Source organism: Patagioenas fasciata, chromosome 19 (assembly GCF_037038585.1).
Source record: "Patagioenas fasciata isolate bPatFas1 chromosome 19, bPatFas1.hap1, whole genome shotgun sequence".
In the NCBI taxonomy this organism is placed as follows: Eukaryota; Metazoa; Chordata; class Aves; order Columbiformes; family Columbidae; genus Patagioenas; species Patagioenas fasciata.
This window is the reverse complement of record NC_092538.1, coordinates 9,767,193-9,790,210: the sequence shown is the minus strand read 5'-3', so window position 1 is coordinate 9,790,210 and position 23,018 is coordinate 9,767,193. Positions and strand designations below refer to the sequence as shown.

At 41.7% G+C, this 23,018-nt stretch overlaps 1 protein-coding gene across 10 annotated transcripts in view; it reads right to left on the bottom strand.

The window, feature by feature from the left end:
• SPECC1 (sperm antigen with calponin homology and coiled-coil domains 1) overlaps nt 1-23,018 on the bottom strand; it is an 80,797-nt gene that overhangs the window by 35,963 nt on the left and 21,816 nt on the right. For 8 of the 10 annotated variants that reach the window (XR_011741981.1, XR_011741982.1, XR_011741980.1 and 5 more), the window contains exon 4: nt 542-2,109. Coding sequence is in view for 7 of the 10 variants with exons in the window: in XM_065852820.2 (XP_065708892.1) it covers nt 542-2,109 (1,568 nt within the window). In the remaining 3 variants the exon portion in view is untranslated. Of the gene's footprint in view, nt 1-541; nt 2,110-18,899; nt 19,255-23,018 lie in introns of those variants that run through there. The other 2 variants (XM_071817153.1, XM_065852821.2) reach the window with 2 other exon arrangements.

Genomic DNA, 23,018 nt, shown 5'->3' with positions numbered 1-23,018 from the left:
TCTGTGGTTTCCAAACCAAGCAATAGAAGTTTGGTACAGAGTCTGAGCACTCAGCAGTTTTTCATTTACTCTTCATGAACTGCAGCCCTAGCAAGCACTTGGGAGCTTCCTCTACTCACTCCATTTGCTGTGGTCACCTGTTGAAGCTGAAAAGACATCTGGATTTTTTAATTTCCCCTGCAAATGCCCATTTTTTCTGTTTTCATCACAATCCCTTCCCCATCCAGGAAAGGCTGAACATACTGATTGTCACTGTCCCTGCAGTGGTGGGGCTTGTGCTTCTTTAACACTTGTTTGATGATGCCTCACATTGCAGCTCTTCCGAACATCCAGGATTGCACAGAAAACAGAAACAGTTATTCCTGGGAAAATATGCATACAGCAGCAGAAGTAGACGATATCATACAACCCCAGCTTCCATTCAAAACTAGTTAATGCAATTTAAATCCTGGACACTTACAATCAATGGCTCAATAACCATTAACCATCAACTTACGAAAGGACAAACAGCCATAATATTTTACAGCTGCTACTACTTTACCTTAGAGAGCAGACCCTGAATGTGCTTCAGTTCACTGTTTGCCTTCAGCAGCTCTTGTTTAAGCTCAGTGCAAGATGCTTCTAACTGATCCTTCTCTGCATGGGCTACTTTCAGCATCTCTTGCACCTCAGAGTTGTCTGTGGTACATCCCATCACGCTGATTTCTGCGGCCTTTTGTTTCTCACTCTCTAACTGGGTTTTGAGAGAGCCATTCTCAATTTTTAGACCTTCTAAGGCAATTTTACAGTCCTCCAGAGTTTTTGTCACTGTGCTGTTGCTCTGCTGCTCTACCTCGAGAAGTTTGAGCAGCTTCTCATTTTCTTCTCTCAGGCTTGTAATCACCTGCTGGGCATCTTGATGCTCCCTTTCTAAGCTTCGTAGGCTGCTGGTTAACTGTTGCTGAATGTTGAGCAATTTCTCTCTTTCAAATTGTGCTTTTTCAAGAACTTCCGCACATTTCTGCTCCAGTTCAAGGACCTTCCCCTCCTGAGCTCTGCTTTCTTCGTTCTTGGATCTCTCTTGAAGGAGAGTCATTAGCTTTTCATTTTCTTGGTTCAGTTGTTCTGCTCTGTCCCTATGCTGACGAAAAGAAGTCTCCAGGAGAGCTTTCTCTTCCACTAGCTTCTCATTTTCTGCTGTCAGCTCCTGCACCATTTGCTGTTGATCTGACAGCTCCTGCAAAGTGGCTTGTAATTCTTCTGCTGTGCTGTGGTGATTCTCCTCCATCTTTTGTATTCTCTCTGTGAGAGATGCAACAGAAAGGTCACTAATATTGTTTGGAGAACTTCCTGCAGTGGAGCATTTGGAACCTTTCAAGTGGTTGCTATTGGAAGATGTTGGCCTGGAAGGTACATCTGCTATATGTTCAAAATCAGATGCATCAGGTGATAAGGAAGCTTTAGTCACATCACTGCTGGAAGAACCCGAATTGCGCAGCGCGCCCCCATGCACGTGCTGCCGGTGCTCATCCGCTTCACCTCTCGAGGCATTTTTTGATGGGCTTCCAAAACTGGACTCTTGGGTAGTTGGGGTTGGGAGGCTGCTGTCAGCTCCACTGCTTGTTGTTGTGTCTGAGAGAGGAGAGTTCTCTAGATAAAGCAATTTCTCTTTTAAAACACGGTTTTCTTCTCCCAAGCTAGCAAGCTCTTTTAGAAAAGTCCTGTTTTTTTCCTGAAGGGTCCGTATTAATGGGTCTATGTCAGCAGGTGATACTGCTTCTAAATTTTGGTTGGAAGCACCCATTCCTTCAGCATTCAGTGACCCCTTCTCTTTGCATTTTTTCAATTCACAACGGAGTTTGGTGATCTCAGAATCTTTTGTCTTCGCTTCTGCCAGGAGTTCTTTAACCTGAGATTCCAGAACAGCCTTGTCACCGGTTTCATTCTCTTGCTTGGACTTGCTAGTGGGGCGCACGTGTTTGGTAGGAGTCAGTGTACCAGAAGAGGTGGGGCTGGGTTGCGTTTTCCTAGTATTGGCTTGACCACGCAATACAGCTCGCTCTCTGGATACAGAGGATGATATTTCCCTGGGTGCTGGAATCCCTGTGCGCTTTGCAGCTGAAACTGTTCCTTGAAGGGAAAGAGATGAGGCAAATTTAGTTAGTTCATAAAGAAAACAAGTCATCCGACAGCAACACTAGAGCCCAGAGCAGTCTTGGGAAAAACACCTGAGTGTTCGAATAGGTTTAGTCATGACTGTGTGGATTCATGTTTCAAAGGCTTGGATTATTTTGTGTTTCTTCCTCTCCCACCCCCACAAAGGAACACAGGCTGCCGAACTTTTTCCCAGAGTAATAATATAAGGTCTAGATACTGTAATACATGAGTGGACACCCCCAATGCCAGGATATTAATTATTTGAAAATAAAAACTCTTTACACTACTTTGTAAAATACTGAGTTTAAACCTATTAATTTCTGGGGAAAAGTAACTTAAGAAAATATACCATCTGTGGAAAAAAAGTGGTTTTATCACACAAAACTAACGTATTTGCGTTATTTACATTATGCTCAGTTCATGCAGATCACCATAAAAAAGGTGTGAAATGTTTAGACTGACTGCAGATTCTGTGAAATACAAAACTCTCCTGGCACTTCTACCACACTGACAATTGTGGTGCTGCAGCTTCTTGCCAAGATGGACGAGAGATTTGTCATGTTATAAATTCCCATCCTCTTACAGAGGAAGAACTAAAGGAGGTTAGAAAGTTGATGCTGTTCTGTTTGGTTGTGGTATTGTGGGTTGGTTTTTTTTTTTTTGCTCCCCCAACCAGGTTAATGCAAAGCATTATGTGACTACAAGGGAAATAAAGTTTCTGAGTTGCTGATCTTCATCTTCCAAAGCTCTCTTGGAATACAGGACCACATGTACTGAAGAGACAATACAAGCTATCCTAACCACGAACATATTAACAACCTGGTTAAAGAAAAGAAGCTGGTTCAAACAGAAGGTATTTTATGCCACTACAAGCGGCAACACTATGAATTTAAGAAATTCCTGTTCTCAGAACCTTCCTCAACAGGAAAAGCCATAAAGTACAGAGCCATAGAATTTCGGGAATGAAGAGATATTGTCTGATGTAGCCACAGAAACAGGATGCAAGGGCCAGTTATGCAAACAGAAAGGGCTAGTGAGGCAGCGTTTGCAATAAAAACAAGTTCCAGAAGCGCTCTTGGGAGAAATCCTAGACTCTGCTACCTCTCCCATGTTCAGGAGGCTCTCTTTGGTACACAAAAGCAGCATCCACAGAAAATCTCGGGGCAGCGAAGACCAAAGAGGGAACAGACTCTGCTGTACGACTGCGCAGCTACTGCCTTACACCGCAAGCAACTCCATAACACTCCCAAAGCACTTCTCACACACTGAGGGAATCTCTCTCAGTAATACAGGGCAGAGAAGGGTTAATATTAACACTACCCAGTTTGCTCAGCATCTCTTTTGAAGAATGCACTAGGTTTATAAACCCCACACCAACAGGAGCCCCTCCTCCTCCCTCCCAAACAAACATGCTCTGCAGCAGGCACAATAAACACCCAGAGACAAAGAGCAGCTGAAGAAAAGACCCCTGAACACAGGAGCCTGTGCTGGGAGGAGAGCACAGAACAGGCTCTGTGATGGCAGGGGCATGATAAGGCCAGAGACAAAGGCTCCAGTGTTTATGGGAAGAGATAGCAGGGCCAGGCTGGCCGGACGGCCAGCAGCCCACACAGCTTCATTTAGTCAGCTACAGCTGGAGGCATCAACAGACCCAGGCAGCTCCAGGCTCCCCGGTGAAAAGTGCAACGCCAGCAGAGAGGGGAAGCTTTTTCCACTGCAACTCCAGTGGCTGTGGGTGCAACTCCAGCCCTGATAACTCATTTCAGAGCTGAAAGCCCCCACCTCACTGCTCATCCCATTTCTTAACCTCAGGGTTCCCAGCTGCCAAGATCTGGCACCTGTAAAGCACATCCACACTCAGCTCAGCAGACAAGTAAAGCTTTTAGTGTCAATGCAGATAACACTGTAAGATGAAGGCCAAGAGGAAAATGGAATGGACCATGATGTGGTGCATTGCTTCCAGCAGAGAAACACCAGCTCAGCACATCTCCGTCTTACCAAGAGGCAAAGGATCCTGCGGACTGAACCCCACGTGTCCAGGCAAGAGAGCATCAGGCCTTGTTTGAATGTCTCTTGAGCACAGAGCAGGACAAGCGTCCAAGAGTAGAGCAGGAGTGCTTACACAGGCTATAGTCACTCTACTGATTTAAGATGTAAAATATGCACTACAAATGGACACAGATGTTCCCGGATGTAGCCTAAAGAGTAGATTTAAAGCCTTCTGATATGTCCTGGACTTTTATTCAATCTGAAAGGGTTTTCTACTGTTATAATAAAATTTTGTGACAAAGCAAGTGCCCAAACTAGTGCAATGACATGACTATCACCTAGTACTGACTGCATAGTGTCATGTAAGTAGTGGGTAGTGTTGACTGGGCAGCATTATATATATATATATTACAAGAAATAATGATGCTACTACACACCTGGTACAAATCACATGGCACAGACTAAACAGCTTTTCCCAAGAGAAATGTAGCACTTCTGGTAGCAATGCCAATGTGCTCATAATCGCCACCAGATGACGATTGCAACATGATCCTGAGCAATGGAAGACGTATACGTAAGGACAATTAAGGACACTGAACCAGGATTATCTGTACTTCACCAGTTTGCCAACCAGTGCAGGCTCTGAGCTTATTCAACCTGTTCCATGTGTTTTGTAAGACTCCACGCTCTGCTGACTTGTTCTGTCATAAATCAAAACATTTTCTAACCATCAATAACCATTAACCAACCTGTTTTCATGACGTAGAAGTGTTTATATATTTACCTCTCTCCACCCTCCAAAACAGTGCCATGCAATACTAAAAAGCCACAGAGAGCCCAAGAAAAAAAAAAATGAATGCATATATATATTAATTACAAAGCACCAAAACGAGTCTAAACACTACTTTAAAGTCTATGTGGCTCCCCCTCTGAATGACCTTGAAAGTGAGCAGCGTAGCAGTTACAAATGGAGCTGCCAGCCCCGCAGCCCCAGGCGCCCACTGTGCATTTGGGCTGTACAAGTCACCCTGGTGACCCGATTAGCCCGGCAGCCCACATTGGTTATGCTCCATGGGAGACTCCAGACAGATGCGGCTGCCAAGGTGCAGAACCCAATCTGGGGTTGATTTATGCTGCTGCTTAATGTGGCTGGAATCACAAAGAACTTCACTTCCTAGAAAGTGCTGCTGCTTTTGAGCAGGGAAGAGAAAAACATCAGCCCTGTATCTCAGAGACATTCTGGAGAAACAGACCAACCAACCAAGCAACCCAAACAAAACAACACCAAGCCATTGGGTTTGGGACCAAACCTTTCTGTTTGGTCAAAACAGTGTTATGGTACCTCATCCTGTTTTCTCTGTCCATCCACCCTGTCCAACCTGCTACCTCAACTGTTCTCCTGCCAAGTTCAAGAACTCTTTCCCTCTGTCCCACATATTCAAGCTCAGGCTACTTCTGACCAACAGTGTATTTCTCATTCCCTTTGCACCATAGCTAACCACCTCTTCTCCCAGTCCCACACCCACTCTGCTAATTGCCTTAGCTGGCATTCCACCACTTCAGAGCAACAAGGAATTACTCCTGAATTACTCCACTCAGTCATTGCCTTTCAACCTGTTTTGCTCTGACTGAGGTCACCTCATCATCATGTTCTTTGCCTCAGCACCCAGTAAGAACTCAGTTTTCAATATCAGCTATACTATTCAAGGTGTGAAGGATTAAACCCTAACATGTATGTAGAGCTTATAATTATCAGAGTGCTTTAAAATTAACAGCTATGTAACTCTAATCCTCTGAAACACATAATTGTTAAGTCTAGGTTACAGGACAGGGAAGTGGAGAGAATGAAAACGCCTCACCCAAGGTCAGAATAAGTCAGTGAGGATTAGGACCCTGGAGCTCCTGGCAGTTTGTTTGCACCACTTTCTGCCAGGGAATCCTCACAGACTTTCCACTGATGTCAGAAACAAAGTACAACTCCAACAAGATAAAAGTTGACCCTTTATGATGATCTTCAGGCATTTTAATCCCATTTTCAGCACAGCTACGAAGGATCAAGATTATTCTTCAGTTTTTCCACATAACCATCTATATTTGATCTAAACTCTCAGCACCTGCCACATCAGCTCCCAAAGGCAGCACCCACAACCAGGAGGAAATGGAGAAACCCATTTCCCAGTCCCCCAGGGTGGAGCACGTAGGGCTGCTGCTCAGGAGTGACACCCATAGTGCTGGCAGAATAAGGGACAGGATGACTTTCTGGGATTCAGTAAGTTTATCAGCCATCACACTCTGTGTCCTCCAAGATAGCACATTATAACCATCTTCCCAGTGAAGTACTAGCTTTGAAGTTACATTTATTTTACTTGACTCTTCAGTATAATTAACAGTTCAAATACCTGCTTCTCTAATCCCAGAGAGGAGGAAGAGTCTCAACTGGGAAGTAACTTCATTTGACCACACAACCACCTTTGGAAACGTTCTAATTTCTGCCTTGAATCTATTTTCTGGAACTGGAGTCAATACAAGGTTATTTGCCTCTGGCTTTTGTGCCATTTGTCTCCCACAGCCTGCCCTTTTCTTAATCCTTCCCTCCATTAACATATTAATAACCCAAAGGTTAATGCCATGGGCTTCTGCTGTTCCAGGGACAGAATCAACAGGTAATGTTCTGTTTTGTACTTTCTTCCTAAACTTTAATCCTGTCAACTCTTAAGAACAATAAAAACATTTTCAACATATTTAAAAATCTGTGTTAGCAATGCATTCTTCCATAGTTTAAGGATGTATTAAGTCTCCTGCATGTAGAGGGCATCTATGTATTTTCAGCATGCTGATCATTGATTCATTCCAGAAAGCATTTCAGTCATGTAAGACCACAACATGAAGACAGATGCATGTTGGGTGTGATGATTTTAAACAATGGGTAGCTTATTTGAATGGCAAGGGCAGGATAACAAGAAATAAAAGAAAGCTATTCATAGCACTCTGCAATGTTAAAGTCATACTTTTCAAACTGTTGCCTGAAGACAAGTTTGTACTCTCATGATTATCTGCTGCTCTGGAAGGACTGTGATATCTCTTTAATTCTATCTCTGCCATTTGCAACAGACCAGCTATTTCACTTTGATATCACTCCCACCTCAAAAAAGGATAGTGAAACAAAAGAGATAGCAACAAGAAGTTTTGGGCTAACTTTCAGTCTTCCTGACAACAGAAGACAGTGATTCTTCCATTGTTCTGGAATTCCATTCCCACATGCTAAGATATTTTAATAAATTTTGCCATCCAAACAGAATTCCCAAGCCTCAGAAAAGTGATTCCTGCAATACCTTGAGGGAAAGATTGGTATAAATCAAGTGGACTGCAAGCATTTAGCAGAATGGGTAAGCAAGGAGAATATTATTTACAGCTCACGCTCGTACAGTGAATAAAAAGAGTTATTAAAACCTCCCCATACAATTGTACTGTGCTCCATCACATGTGATTCAGCTGAAATAGGTCTTCTCAGTTTTGGTTTTCAGCTTATCCTCTGGCTGTGACTTGAGTAGATCCTGGACTCAGCAGGACTGCATTGACTCGGATTTGCTGAGATCCTGCAGAGGATCCGCAGCAGTGCTGGTAACGTCCAGCAGACAGGTAACGCAGCTGTGTACTCACATGGGCCCAGTCTTGCCTGTGTACTATTTTTAGCCAACTCGGTATTTCTTATGCAAAACAAATCTGGGTCACAGACATACCTTAATCACATGAAGTTTATGATGCCTAATGTAGGAAGTCAAAATACAGATGTCTAGTGCCATTTCAGATGCCCCTTCGGTATATTTAAAACACCTTCACTGATATGAAAGATTAGACAGTACCTGTGGGAGACCCGTCCTTTGCTCGAGAGGCAGACAGAGCAACTGGGGTGTCTGAAGACATCTAGAACAGCACTAGACATTGAACTGAACAGTCAGACTTTCACAACACATTTACAGGCTGGTGTTACAGGGCTTGCAATAGCAGCTTTTATGTGCCATCTTCAGAATTCCTTCAGTACCCAAGTACCACACAACAAACAACTAAACAGAATGCATTAATATGTGACTTCGTGACATTGTCAGTATCAATTTAGTCACAGCCAGATCAGCAAAGATGGTATTAGCTTGGAGCCATTGCATTCTCTGTTGAGTCCCTGTGATAAAGAGGTACATGTTACAGGGAGCTCAGCCATATTTTCTGTCTTCTTTTGTCACCTCAGAGTAAAGTTTTCAAGAACCTAATTAACTTGGTGCTTAAAATCCATTTTCCTAAAGGGGCTAAGCCACTAAGAGCTCAAAGCTTAACTGAAAGCCCAAGGGACTGGGCAGATCACTTACCCTGCTCCAGCATTGCTCCTGAGATCGATATTGAGACTGATTAAGAGTGAACCAGGAATGTCCTTTGGGAAATGGCTATAAAGCACAGAAAGATTGATGTAGGTTTGACTCCTTTAAAGTACTTTTTAATTAAAAGATTGAGTTTTGCACACATACCTGCTTCACTGAAATGTCCTATTTTTCCCTGCTCTTTTTTCCCCTTTGTTTAAGCAAATAAAACTGTTAACTTCCCTGCTAACAAGAGACCATCTGATATTGTAATGAACAAGCAACAGCGATAAATTTAATGGCAACATGAGAAAAAGCAAACTGCTGAAAAGTAGGGCAGATATAAAAACTCTCACTCATGCTGGCAGCATTTTACAGTGACCACAGTGCTGGACACTCCTTTGGATAATCCTCAATAACTCAGAAGAGCGTACCCTTTTCCATCTCTTTTAGGGTCGTCCTGTAGAAAGACAATGTTCTCTACTACCTGGTCTTCATGCAACAACAAACAAAGCAAACCTAGGCTTGGCCAGCCATGGTTCTCCAGAATTAGTCTGTTTGTGGAGTATTAGTCACGGAGCCAACACCTTTAGAGGTCAGCAACTCTTTGGGAAGGTTCACTTGGACTCCACCCAGCTTTGAAAAAGACAAGGAGATGGCTGCAAAACAACAAAGGTGGTTTTGATAATCTAACACTAATTATAGAGAAGCATCTGCTCAAATAAGGCCTTCTACTCCCTTAAACACTGAGACTTAAAGTACTGATAGCTACACAAAGGAGTGAGAGACCTAAGAAAGAATCAAAAGTTACATTACAAAGTATTAGGGAACAACAGATACCTGTATTTGAAAAGTTACACTACCAGAGATTCCAAAGAAAAAGCATTAATAAGCATCTTGATCTGAGCAATTCATAATTTAAGACTACAAAGACAACTGACGTTAGCTGAAGACTTTGTAAAGTTTGGCTTATTTTTTGCTTTAATTAGAAGATACAAGTCTAGAGATCTTAAGTACAAGCAGCACATGAGAAAAAGCACTATCGGTAACTCAAAAACTAAGTAATGACAAAACTACTTGTCATCAATTTAAATCTGCAGATGAACTGCTGGTGGGACATTGTTTTGAAGGGTGGCCACTAAAAGAGACTCTCCCATGGTAGGAATGTAACCCAATAGGAGAAACAACCTTATATATGAAGCATCTCCATTTAGCTCAAATTTTGGCATCTAAAACAAGCAAAAAGAGTACAGATGTACTGTCCAGTACCCTTAGAATCCACAAAAGGCTCTACTTACACTGTCCCCTTCAGTAAGTTATATAGTGATTTTTGAAAATCAGGTGCTCAGGGAATCTCTGCTGCCCAGTTAAGGAATTTCTTAAAATCACAAATATTTCATTTTCAGCTTGTTGGATTCACCCTGATCAATAACTCATCATCTTCTTTCTTACACAGAAAATCCCATTTAACTCTTCCAAAAAAAGTATTAAAACACAAAAAGCTCAGCTCTTCTCAGCATCTGCTGGTTCCAAGCTCTTAGCACAGACACAAGCACTGAAGCTCAAGTTCCCACTGTCACAACTCAATGCTGTTGCAGTGGAAACAAGGTTGCATTCAGAATGTAAATGAGAGGAGATCTGATCAAATCCTGTTCACAAAGTCTCATTGTGAATTTCAGCTGACTTTCTTTCTTCTTTATGGGACTGTTCACACACAATTCCTCTCTGAAGAATAGCAGTAGTTAAAATCTCTACTCAGGGAAACATGTCAGTGTCCATACAGAGGAGCTCCTCTGAACATCTCTTACACCATCTACTTGGGTTTTCTGAAGGTTTAAGCCTGGAATGAAAACTGAGTCTTGGATACGCCTGTGTCACATATAATACAGTTTTTTTACCCACTACAAAAACAGTGCAGGTTGTGTCATAAGAAGGAACTTTTGCTCAGAAGTCTAAGTACCAAAGATACAGCTCTGAAATACATTGGCAAAGCTAAGAGGAGGCAAGAATTGTTCTGTGCCTATGTATCCTTAACTAGCACGCCCAGTCACTGCTTTCACAAATGCCAATTTCCCTTTTAAATCAAGAGTCAAGAAGCATTCAAGGGGCTTCACTGTGCCACAACCTCAGGCACAGAGAGAATCATGAGGGTACCACTGCATTCACCTCCGCAATGAGGGATCCAAAACCCCAATGCACATCCCATCTGCCAACACAGGTGCAAAACACAAGGGCAATCGCAATCACTGCTTTGGATTTCTAGAGCACCCAGCAACCTGGCATAACAAACACTGAGAGATCCAAAGCAAACGGTCTAGCAAATGTTCAGAGAAACTCTATATCGTACACTCACTGGAATGTCCCCCCGGTAAAATAAAACCTACTTTTTTGGGAACCGTTAATACCAGTGGGCCTGCCAAACACTTCAGTCACCTGCTAACTATACCCCTTGTCTACCCCCCAAAAAAGAATGACTAAAACTTTCTGTATGTAGCATTATTGCAAAATTAATCTGGCAGAAGTCACAGAAATCCAGAATTTTGTTTTTTAAAAATAATCTCTCCTTGTTGCTTCTTTTTATCCAGTTTGAGAATTTCCACAATCATCATAGATTATTGAAAAAATATAATTTTATGTTTCTTAAGAGAGCCTTGACTTTGCATACTTGTGATACTAGCACACCAAAATTATAGGGATTTCTGTGACACCTCCCAACTCTGTTGTGGAGCATTTCCTGCCTATGCACCTGTCAAAATGAGATAAGATCAGGTATTATCATCTCATACCTACAGCAAAGTAAATTTTAAGTCAGACTATTCTGAGGTTTTTATTTTTTAGACAATTTCTGGTCAAAACAACACCTGAGAAAAATATCCATAGGAATTACCTAAAACCTCCTGGCCCAAGAAAGCAAAAGGGAAGTAAAAAGAACCCTGTTCCTTCCATACAAGTCAGGTGCTGTGGGTCACCCCTCTAGGCTACCAGAATCTACCTGACATCACAGCTATATGCACAAAAAGTAACCAAAACCCAATTTGAAGTGGAAAAATGCTTGATATCAATATTTGCACACTTCAAAGGATAACCGATTCATCCTGTTTATTTAACTGTTCATGAGGCCATGCTGTGAATTGAATCATGGAACTGATTTGGCTATAAAAATATCTGCACGTTTTTTTCCACCCCTTTTGCTGTGTTAAAGGCAGATCCTGATCTAATTCACTGTCCTTCCCACAAACACTTCAGCTTGTGCTGCTGAGTGAGCAGCAGCCGCTACAGAGGAATGGAGCAGCAGCAAATGCCTTTGCACAGCACTGCTGGTGAGTGCTTTGTATTAAGAAACCATGACCTGAACCCTTCAGTTCAGGAATGCTGCCCCACGCTTGGCCAAAAGGCGAGGGCGGACCGAGCCAAAAGAACTTCTTTCCTTGTGAATTCTCCAATCCAGAAAGAGTGGAGAAAAAGGGATCAAAAATAGGAAATGTGAAAGGAGGTTCCTCCTCCTCTCCTAAAACAGAGGGGAGAACTTAAAAGCTAGAGGCTTTTTAAAAATTGTTTGCTTAATGCTTATTAACTAGTGTGCATTGCACTGGTATTCCAACTGCCTTTTGTTTACTAAAATGTGATGACCACATAATAAACCCAGTTTTATTGTTGTTTCCAGCCTGCTTCAGTGAGGGGGTGGGGAGAGGACTGCAATTTAGTTTCCACAGCTCATCCAGAGCTTTAGCTCTGCCTGGTATAGCAATAAGGGAGCCAGTTCACACTGTCCTGAATAGCTGGAACTGGGAACTGGGCTGAAATCATTAAAACTATCAGTGCTGGAGGAGACACATCAGGAAATGGGACAGAAGGAGAGAGAGGAAGAAATCTCATAACTTAATGAGATGTTTATCTATAAAAAGCTGCCCACTTCAAAGCAGGAAGAGCTTCAACTCCTTGGTGGGGAAGGAAAAAAAAAGGAGCTTTTAATTAAAAGATCAGTCAAAGATTTTTCACAGTCAAGCAGCCTCAAAGAAACTATGTGTGGAGGAGGCTGAGAGTAATTTCTAACATGATTAGTCCATTCTTCAAACTCAACAAGGCTTTATGAAAGCAGTATTTCTCAAGATGTGGAAGATAAGGGTTGTGGAAATATCTGAAGTCTCTCAAAGAGCACTGTGTCTCCTTCCTTCTGATGCCTCCATCCTCATCCTCACCTCAGGCCTGGAGAAACATGATCAGAGCTTTGTGCCTCCCACCTTGGCTCAAGATAGATTGTAAACCTGGGACCAACGGATACCCAAACGGATACTCAGCTTTGGGTTAGGTAAAGTTGCTGCCATGTACTTTAGGTGGCCTGGAAACACATGAAATATTTCTGTACATTGTTTTAGCCAGTTGAAAACAGGCTGCCTTCTGCACACAGCCTTCTGTTATACAAAGGTATTACCTCTGCTTTATTTCAGGAATCAAATGTGGTTTTGTCTATGAGAGTACATACTCAGATACACTTTTGAATGTCTTTCTCTTCCCTGTCTAGCAGAGAACCAGGTTCCTGCCAATGAAATCATCATTATCCACACCCTTGTAGAGACAATCCCTACAAAACTGATTACAAGAGGCATAATTATATGGTATTATAAGGATTTCTACATCTTCAGCATCAATGCTGCAATGTCAAAATGCAAAAGACCTTTAGGGTGCAAAAAATACAAATAATATCTTCCAGATGGAGGTAAGAAACCACCTTTGCATTTTACTTCGTTTGTATTAATTAAAACAGCTTTCTATCCTTAGTACAGGATGAGATTTCTCCAGTCATTTGGACTGGTCAGAGACAGTTCAAACAGTGATGATCAGGAAGACAATATGCTCAGCTTCTGCCTTTTTCTCTATGGCATTCCAAAAGCATTACCTTGCTGTGTTCAGACTTGCTTTACACAGTCCTATCGAAACATTGGTGCAAGATGCTTTTGCTTAAACATCCCTAAAAGAAACCATTAAGGTAAAAGGCAAGATGATCTACCTGCAAACAGGCCAAAAATAAAAGGCTGTAAGAAAACCAAACAGCCTTACTGTTTTTTCTGCCAAATTCAAGGATCCTACTACAATCTCCCAAGGCAGAAGCCCCTAATATTTTTCCTAATCAACTGGACAAATTCCAAACAAGACAAAAACTACACAGTTCTTTCATGTTGGTAACCAATGGAAGAGTGCATGTCCTTGTTTAATCCCACACACCCCCCACATGTGCTCAGAACTGGACCCTGAAAACTCCTGCTAGCCTTACATTTTCCCAAGGGTATATTTTTCCAGCCATCAAAATCAAATTAGCCTGCAAGAACTTCATATTTAAATTGATGTTGATAAAAATATACTGCTTGTTAATTGTGTGCTACGCAGACTGATTAAAAGGTCAGAAAACGAGAGTTCTGCTGTAATTCTATAGCCTGAGAGAACTGACCGATGAGCATAGATCACACAACGACAGAGGACTCTGCCTCAGAACATGTCATCCATATCTATTGATGCTTATTGAAAAACATCACTGCTCCATGAATTATGGTAGATGGAACATTTCAAAAGACATTTGCGAACACAGGTCTAGTTTGGATTACAGGAATAAAAAAGTTTACACATGGAAAATCCAGCAGCGTCTATTATCAAAGATCCTCTTTTATATAATATTTAACCATCATGCTCAAATTGCTTGGAGATACAGCATGGGAACATATAAAAATTAATGAAAGTATCCAAGATTTGTCAATCCGCTAGTGGCAGTCTGTGAGAATCACAGAAAAATCAAACCAAGTCCTCTTCAAGCAATCCAGTGCCAATGAAATCAGAGAAGCACTTCGCTTCAATTTTACAATTTCATGTTGTTTTGAAAGCTGCACTCCCAGTGGAAACCAGGAGATTTTATGAAGGGCAAATTAGTAAAACAGAGAAGGAACTGAAACAGGAAAAAATTAGAAAAATACTTGCTGAAATATTAGTAGAAGCCCCAAAATACAGGGCAGGTTCTGAACAGACTCCTGGCTACCCACAGGGCTCTAGCAGCAGGAAGACCAAGGTGCAGTCCTTGCCCAGGTTTCTTTGGCTAGTTTTATAGCTTTAAGACCTCAAGGAGTCAAATATAACCCAAAGAAAAAGCAGTAAGCTTTGTTTTTTCCTCCAAGGCCAGCACTATTCTCTCCTTCTTTCACCCTTTTAGACTAATTTAATATTGTGTCAGAACAAACATACCATCACAACCATCCACTAGCTATTTCTTCTGCCACTGTCAAGCTAGTCGCAGCACATTAACTAAACTAATAAAACAATAGGCAACAAAATCAGCTTTTACATTTACTATCATACTAGATCTACTATCTGTAGATCCTAAGACACCATCAGTTCTAGTGTAAAAGCACAGTCTGCAGAGCTTTAACTGTAGGACAAGTTCTTGCTGACCCGCTTACTCAGTAAGATTCCCAGCAGAAGCTCCCTGCCTTCATCCAAGAATGGCTTTAATTTTCACCAGCAAACCAATCTAACACAAAATAAAATGCAAAAACCACATCCTGCTGCCTGCCATGCCCTAAAAGTTGTTCTTGTAAAAGCTCCGGTCCTGCCTAAAGAAAGTATTCCCACTCAGCACATCCTCCCAGCCAACGCTGAAAACTGCTGTAAAGGCCCTTGCCTGGTGATTTCTTCCACTAATTTAGCGTTCATTGACCTCTCATCTTGGGATCAGGGGACATCAGATTATCACTTAACTCCGCCTCAAACAGATACCTTCAGAGGCAGCAAGTTAGTCATACTCACAACTGAATTCCTCTAAGAAGCCAGTCCAAATTGTGACATAGTCTCTTGGCTGTACTCATTTCACTGGCCTGCAGAGCAGAGGAGACCACTGCCATTTGACATCTGTTTGTCAGTATGTTTTCAGTATTTCTGAAATTATTTAATAGTGTCAGTCCAGTCAAGTCACATCACAAGACTAATCAACAGAGCTGGCCCTAACTGGCCTTGGAAGAGAGGCTTAAGCAGAGTAAAAATTACCCTCCAGGGGAAAATAAACTTCTTCAATACCAGTTTAATCAATGTGTTACTGCTCTGAAGAATGAGAGCATCTGTAAAACCCCCATGCGAGAATGACTTGTGGGAGGAAGAGGTGACTAAGGAATTAAACTATCCACTGGAGAGCAAATTGTGGTTTGCTGGCTCCACTGGGAACAAAAGGTCTACGGCTCGCTGCCCGAGCTCGAGGAGGACACGACTTGCTGTCGGTATTTCCATGCAAGCTGTTATGTGATTCATTAGCTTCACTGGCCCCTCTCTCCTCCCTCCCTCCTCCCCACACCATTATTAAACTCATCTGTTCTCTCGAGCTCTTGCTTGGCAGAAATGGTGTGCTGACATGTAACAGAGTTAAGATGAATGGCTCCCATGTTTAGAAGAAAGGAAGAGAAGCAGATGAGAGAGGCTAAAGAGAGTACCCAGAAAGACCTGAACACACAGCCCAAAAACAAAAAATAGAACTCACAAGAAATAATATATTTCTACAAGACCCTTTATCTTCAAAGTCTGTTTTACACACTATACATCCCACACTGAAGAATCCCTTCCTCAAACATAAAATGAAAGCCTCCCTAGGCCAGGACAAAACAGACATAAGAAAACAGATCAATACTGGCTTAGCATACACACTGACATTTGATATTCTCATCCAAGCCCTGTAAACATGTTTTACAAATAAGCACAGTCCCAAAAAAAGTCTAACCCTTGGATAACCCCACCCCTCACCTTGTTCCAACTAGAGAAGTTAACATTTCCCATTCAACTGCTTCTTTAAAGAAAGTTTTTGTACTTATTGAGTCATTTTCTCCACCTCTTCCCAGAGATTTTAATCATCACATCACCTGCAGATGTTTAGAGGATAAACAAAACCCCACCATCACTGTGTCAACTGATATCAAAGAATCTTAGGCACTCCTGTTCACAAATACAGGCTGCCTCACTGTTTCCAAGGCAAACTAATGTTTGAAAGGCTTCTCTCAATAAATACTGATGCACTGGAAAACATTGTATTCTTCCATACAGCTCCCATGAAACGTTCCCACTATTTCACAGGTGCCTTGGCCCATGTTTGTGTATCTGGTGTTCCTTTAGCTTGAGGCAGTCAGTCTTAGAAGCAGAAAACTAACTCTACTGACAAACTGCAGCAATATTCACTACCGTTTCACATCTTATTCTGTGCTACTTTATAGGTGTTTTCATTCTAAAACCTCTACATGCTTTTAAAGATTCATATTGAGAGCACTCACAGCAGGAAAAGCAACCACTCATCCAGTTTATGCAAAAAACTGATGCAAACTCAGGCCACATACCACAAAAGTTCTTACAAATGATTGTAAAAATGGTTTAAAATAAGTTCTAAATTTGAAGTCAGGAAAAGCCTGCTTGTAAGATTAATTTAAAAGGAGATGGTACTGGGTTTTAATTTGGTTATTCCAAAAGGACCCAACTTAGAGTACCACAGTTATTCAAGATGTAGGTATTCCTGAGTGAGAGCTCGATTAAGTTCATCCAAGTAGAAACAAAGCCCAATGTAGACACTTCCATGTATCACATTCTAATGTGAAAAACAAGTTTTTGCATCCTAGTTGTCAAAAATCAACAAACTCTGCTTCAGATGTCTTCACATTATTCTAACTTCCAAAGCCAGAGCTCTCACACACCAGGAATATGTCATCAGAATTTATTGTCAGCAGTGCTGTTCCTGAAACTTTTTTCATGATTAAGCAGTTTTGAGTAAGTAGTTGAATACAAAGTACTCTGTGTTTTTCAGTCATATTCATATCTTATGAAGAGTGAAGACATTAAAACAAGACTTAGTACAGTCTGCACTTAAAAACTGGAGAAGAGTTCAAACTGCTTAGGTGCAACAGAAGCACAACCCTTTCTCTTTCGATAAAAAACCTAAAATAAATCACAGGACAACAGAAAACAATGGATGAAAGATTTTCAAAACCCACAGGGGGTCTGCACACTCATTTATCATCACTGTTAATAATAATAAGCTAATCCCATCACTGGCCTACAAAATCAGAGCTGGTCTTCTCATACTCTTATTAGAAGTTAACAGAGTACCTCCCCATGCCTTTAGTCGTCTCCCTCTTAGTTTATCACTAGTATTATCCCTCCTCAAATGACAATAGCACGTTTAGTTCCAGCAAGATTTCTATAGCTGACAGTGGCCTGTGAAATACAGATTTCAGAGCCCAGGGATGTAGGACGCCATACTTTCCAGCCTAAAGTTTAACTTTCCCGTAGGGCAGCATTTCTTCTGGTGACTGGATACTGGCCGCTTTTGTGTCCTTCATTAGCCTGCTGATTAACATACTGCTAGAGAGTTCTCCACTACACCCAACTGCTGTTCCAGCACTCACGGGCAGACCTACTGTGAGTAGCAACGCAGCATTGTCGGCTTCTTGCTTTTCTTCACAATACTAGAAATCAGGTACATATGCGTTTCTTTGAACATAATAGCCACATATCTAATCTGAAGTTATAAAGAAATCCTGACCAAGCAATAACAACTTTAATGGGATTTTGTGAATGAAATTCCCATGGTAACAGTAAGAAGCAGAGTGCCAGGAAATACAACCAGTTCCAGTTTTCTGTACCTTAGAGAGTTCTAAGATTAAACAGAAACTACAAAATAAACAGCACAAATCAGTATGCCTACTGTTTTTTCCTCATTCAGCATTTGAGAAACAAGCAAAATAAATCAAAAGGCAACCAAAACAGTACTACGGCATCAGGAACAGATTACCAGCCTTCCTAGTGCACAGTATAGACATTTGGCACAAGGGGAATTAGATATACCTGATACTAGCTCTTGGCTTTCTATAAAATCTGCTACTGATTAACATGCAAAGCATTACACTTCTGAAAGGACAATGGTGGGAAAACCTTCCACAAAGACATCATTTTAAATTCTAAAGCCTGGAAAATTTCAGGCCTCAGGCCATGAACAATGGTAAAGGCGAACATAGCCAAGCTACAGATCCTGACAAGTTATATGTGCATCACTAGATAAGCTTTATAACTTTTTAGCTGCATCATGCAGACTACATAAAATAATATCTGTCAGGCATTAAGGTCCCTCCCTTGTAGGCATTCTGTTCCAGCCAGCAAAGGATTTCTTTCTCAAAAGCTTCCCTAGGGACGGTGCTGCGATCTCAGGTACAGAGCAGTAACAAACAGCATTTACAAAGCACAAGATAAACAGCAGGAATTTCTCTGACAGTCTCAAAACCATCAGCATCAGCTCTGCCAACAGCCCGTTTCCGCTCAGGGCGACGCTGCGGTGAAACCCCCCGAGAACAAACCCCCTTCCCCTGCAGAACAGCCCCGGGAATCGCCGGCAGCAGCCCCGCCACGGTCCCTACAGACCTTGGTCAGGCTCCTCCGCTCGCCCAGCCTGGTTGCCCATCTTCGGTCACTCCCCCGGCTCTTCCCCGGGCTCCTCTAGGACCCCGGCGCCCCGTTCATGCTCCGTGTCAGCGGCGGACCTGCCTCGATCTGCTCCTAACGTCTACGCTACAGCCAACTTAAAGGGAAAACAAAAAAGAATTAAAATAATCAGCTCCTTCCTAGTTCCTGGCACCAGGAACAGGGCCTGCTGCTCATGCTGAGGCAGCTGTGGCTCTCCCTCCTACCTCATTACAATATTATGCACTGAAGGCCGGGCTGTGCAGTTAATTAGCTGCCTGACTGCTGGAATAAAAGGGAGGGGAGCGAGAGAGGCAGAGAAAGAGCTCGCTCGCTGGCAGAGAAAGGAGGAGTGACCCAGCGAGCAGTGCGGGCCACCCAGGGGCTGCAGCCGCAAACTGCAGGCGGCTCCGAGAAAGGCGCTGATTTATTTTAGCGAGCCCCGGTGAAGCCTGGAACCAAGATCCACCACAGACAAGAACTCAGCTGGGAAACTTGAGCAGGGCTTTAGTGCCCCAAAGCAGCCCTGGCTGCAGGGGGGTGAATGGCCAGGGGGCTGTTTTTAGGGCATACATCAGTAAAATTCAAAACAAATTACTGAAATGTGACAGAGTGAAGAACAGCAGGAGCGTCTTCAGAGAAGACAAGAGTAATCAAATGCCTCCAAAATTCGTTTTGCTCCTAATTCACAACACTACCCCCCAACCCCGGATCAGCCAACAGCTGATCTTTCAAAGAAAGAAACTGAGATGCTCCTCACTAATGGAGTCATGATGTACATGGGAAAGAGGAATATTGAATGACTCCAGTGACTCTTCCATTACATGGATAATTAACACAAATCATCTTCTTAAAGTCTTTGTTTTAACAAGAGGGTTAAAAATAAATTCAGAAATAACTAATGTGTCCCAGGCTCAAAACAGATTGAAAAGAAAACATACAGAAATTTATCTGGCTAGTTATGAATCCATTGTTTCAAATTTACAAATCTGGAGATCATTCCATAAGATAGAAAGCTCACCCTATTATACCAAAATATTAGCAGAAATCTCTAATTGTCAATCTTAAATTTTTCATTGTTCTTGCTTTGACACTTCATGGATGAAGTTACAAGTTTTCATACAGCTGTCTATATTTGGATGACATTAAATAAAACTCCTGTCTACTTTATCTTAGAACATGCAAAATATAAAATGCTTTAATGAATAAGCCATAGAAGTTCTACAAAAAAGGATCGCAGAGTGCATTCTTTTTCTAAAAGTCATCTTATGGTCTCCTATGTCTTGCATCTTATTAGGATGGGTTCTCAGCTTCCCCTTCTCAAAGGTACAGACACAAATGTCCACCAAATGTTGGTGAAATGTATCTCCAAGACAAAGAGATTTTCTTCTATTATAGACTAAAGAGTGACTCCTGCTTTTCTTCACCAGGATTCACCACAGGGATTGCATTAGCCAGGATAATCTCTTGGGTTGTTAAATCCCAACACTGAGCATTTATTATTTCAACACCTGCTTTCTATTTGTGTAACACAAAAGGGAATAGTGTAATAGGGTCCCAGTACAGTATTAAGGTGCAAGCCTGGACTAATTATAAAATGTAATCACCAAGTAAGAGCAAAAACACATGAAACATGAGCACTGTAGAGGAGTCATGACAGGAAGAACCAATCTGTTAAGTTTGACAGTGGCACAAAACATAAGTCAGAAGGTTCTAACACCATGACACGGAGAATGATGTCAGATGAAGGACTTGTAGCCCAAGCCCACAGTGAAAGGTAAGTTATGAATTTTAAAATACAGCTAGCCTCCACAAAAATCACGGATAAGAGATGCTTATGGAGCTTGCAGCTCAAATTCCTCCTTAGCAATAAAGGTATAAAAATAAATGAATGAACCATTTTATCTCTAGAAAGTAGATTAGCTGGTTTCCTCCTAGGCTTGAAGGCTGACTCATCCTTCTGCACTATCCACTTGCGGGATTACCAATAAAACCCCACAAACACCTTTTTGCTATGTAGTGAAAGCAGGAATTAATTACTCAAGGTGTGACATACATAATTCTTTCAAGTCACTAGTCAAATGACAGGACTAATTTATCAGGCATAGCCTTTCCTTGGATCCTGCTCTTACAACAGCACATTAATTAGCATAACTTCTAAAAATTCAAATTGCAATCCATGCTCTGAAGTGTGAAGGTGTCACCAAATTATCCCAGACTTCCAGCAGCCAGATGACTGACAATCCCTTCCCGAAGGCCGAGGCCTAACAAAGAGATGCCGAACAGGACCTAGGGGTTGGACCTTCTGACAAAGACTGAACTAAATGGAATGGGCCCTAGGGGCAGGCACTGACTCTCAATATCACTATCATCATGCTCTGCTTTTTCCATTAATGCAAAAGACTTTGTAAGCACTAAATGCATATGTAGAAAGGAAAAGAAATCTACAGGGATGCGTGTATCGTGGACAGTGGTGGACCCCAAAGGATTAGGAATATAACATCTGTGTTGAAACCCAGAAGAAAGAGGAAATGTATTTTTAACCACATTAAAAACTAAATTTTCACTGTGATGTTAATTGGTGAGGTCACAGTTAAGTTCATGGCACAGAAGTGCAGCCTTCCAGGAACCCATCTGAGATGTAGCTGTCAATCCCTTCCTCTTACTTTACAGCATTAAAATCTAATGTAAGCCAAAAGCTGCTCAAAAAAAACCCCAACAACCCGGGGAAAAAGAAAAGTTACACAAGGAATGCCAAGCCCTCTTCTGATATGCATACTTGTTGGACCAGGCCAGCTCTGCGTTCCTTTCTTTCACTCTCTCCCATTCTCCAAGTGCAAACACAATGGCACTCTGCCAAGGTATTTTGGCTGTGATACATTTAGGCCTAGGGAATTTGTGTTAAGGATCATTTTCTCTTCAAACCAGCTGAAGGAAAGCTGATCACTGACCTAGGGCAGGTAGTCAACACAACATTGTGTTGACTTTGCTGAACAACTTCTCTAAAGAAGCCTGAAAAAGAAATGAAAACAAACCGATTATAGATTTGTACTATTCCTGGACCATCCAAGCATGCTCCCCTTTCTGTTTAGGCATCCCTAGCAAGGCTTTTGTGATCATCAGTTTGCTTACAGCTGTAATGGATCTTCCCTATATGTGCTGGCTTGAGCCAATTAACTGTCAACAATTTAATGAGTCAAGTCATTACAGCCTGAAATTTAGCATTTCAGTAGCCCTACCACACACTGAATCCTCTTAACTGGCTCAAGTCCCAGGGTGGTAAACACGTGCCAACAAAGTCATTCTCAGGGGAATATACAACAGAGAAAATGGTCTCCAATTTAGATTGTTTTAACAAGAAGTTGCATGCAAAATCTTAGCATGTGTTAATGGAGATCCACTGCAGTAAATGTAAATTGCGTAGTGGGTTAAGATAGCAACAGAAGTGAAAAATGTACATACTGCAGACAGCATTGTCAGCAGAATTTAATTCTTACTGTTTAATAATGCACGATGACTGCAGACAGCCTGTGAATGCCTCTCAAAGAAACTGTAATCCTTAACAGGATCGGGTATCAGAAATCCCAGCAGACAGTCACTAAAATGCATTGCTCCCCCTCTAGTCCCAGCTACAGTAGAAGGTTCATACGATTAGAAGATTAGAAGATTATGAAAAATTAACATGGCAAACAAACCTAATACAGTAACTTTTCCAGCAAAAGCATCAGAAGTGATCAGATTCACATTTGCACCAATATGTTACAACCAACCATGCAGATACATACAAGTGTATGCAGATGTCAATATGCATATCCAGCTACACATAGAGCTATAGATATGCATATATTTCTACATTGTTTTGCATGTTAAATTCCTGCAGCATTTCTTGCCTATTTGAATGACATCTTGACTAAATAAAGTTTTTTAGTCTTCCTTTCCTTTTTATATCAGATCCAGAGCTAGAATCTCTTTCTTCATATGAAAGAATAATTATGTGAGAGCTGTGTCTTGTACCTGAAAGGGCAGCAAAACACAACTAGCTTTCCAGATGAAGTTTTAAAGCACATCTATTGTTCCTGG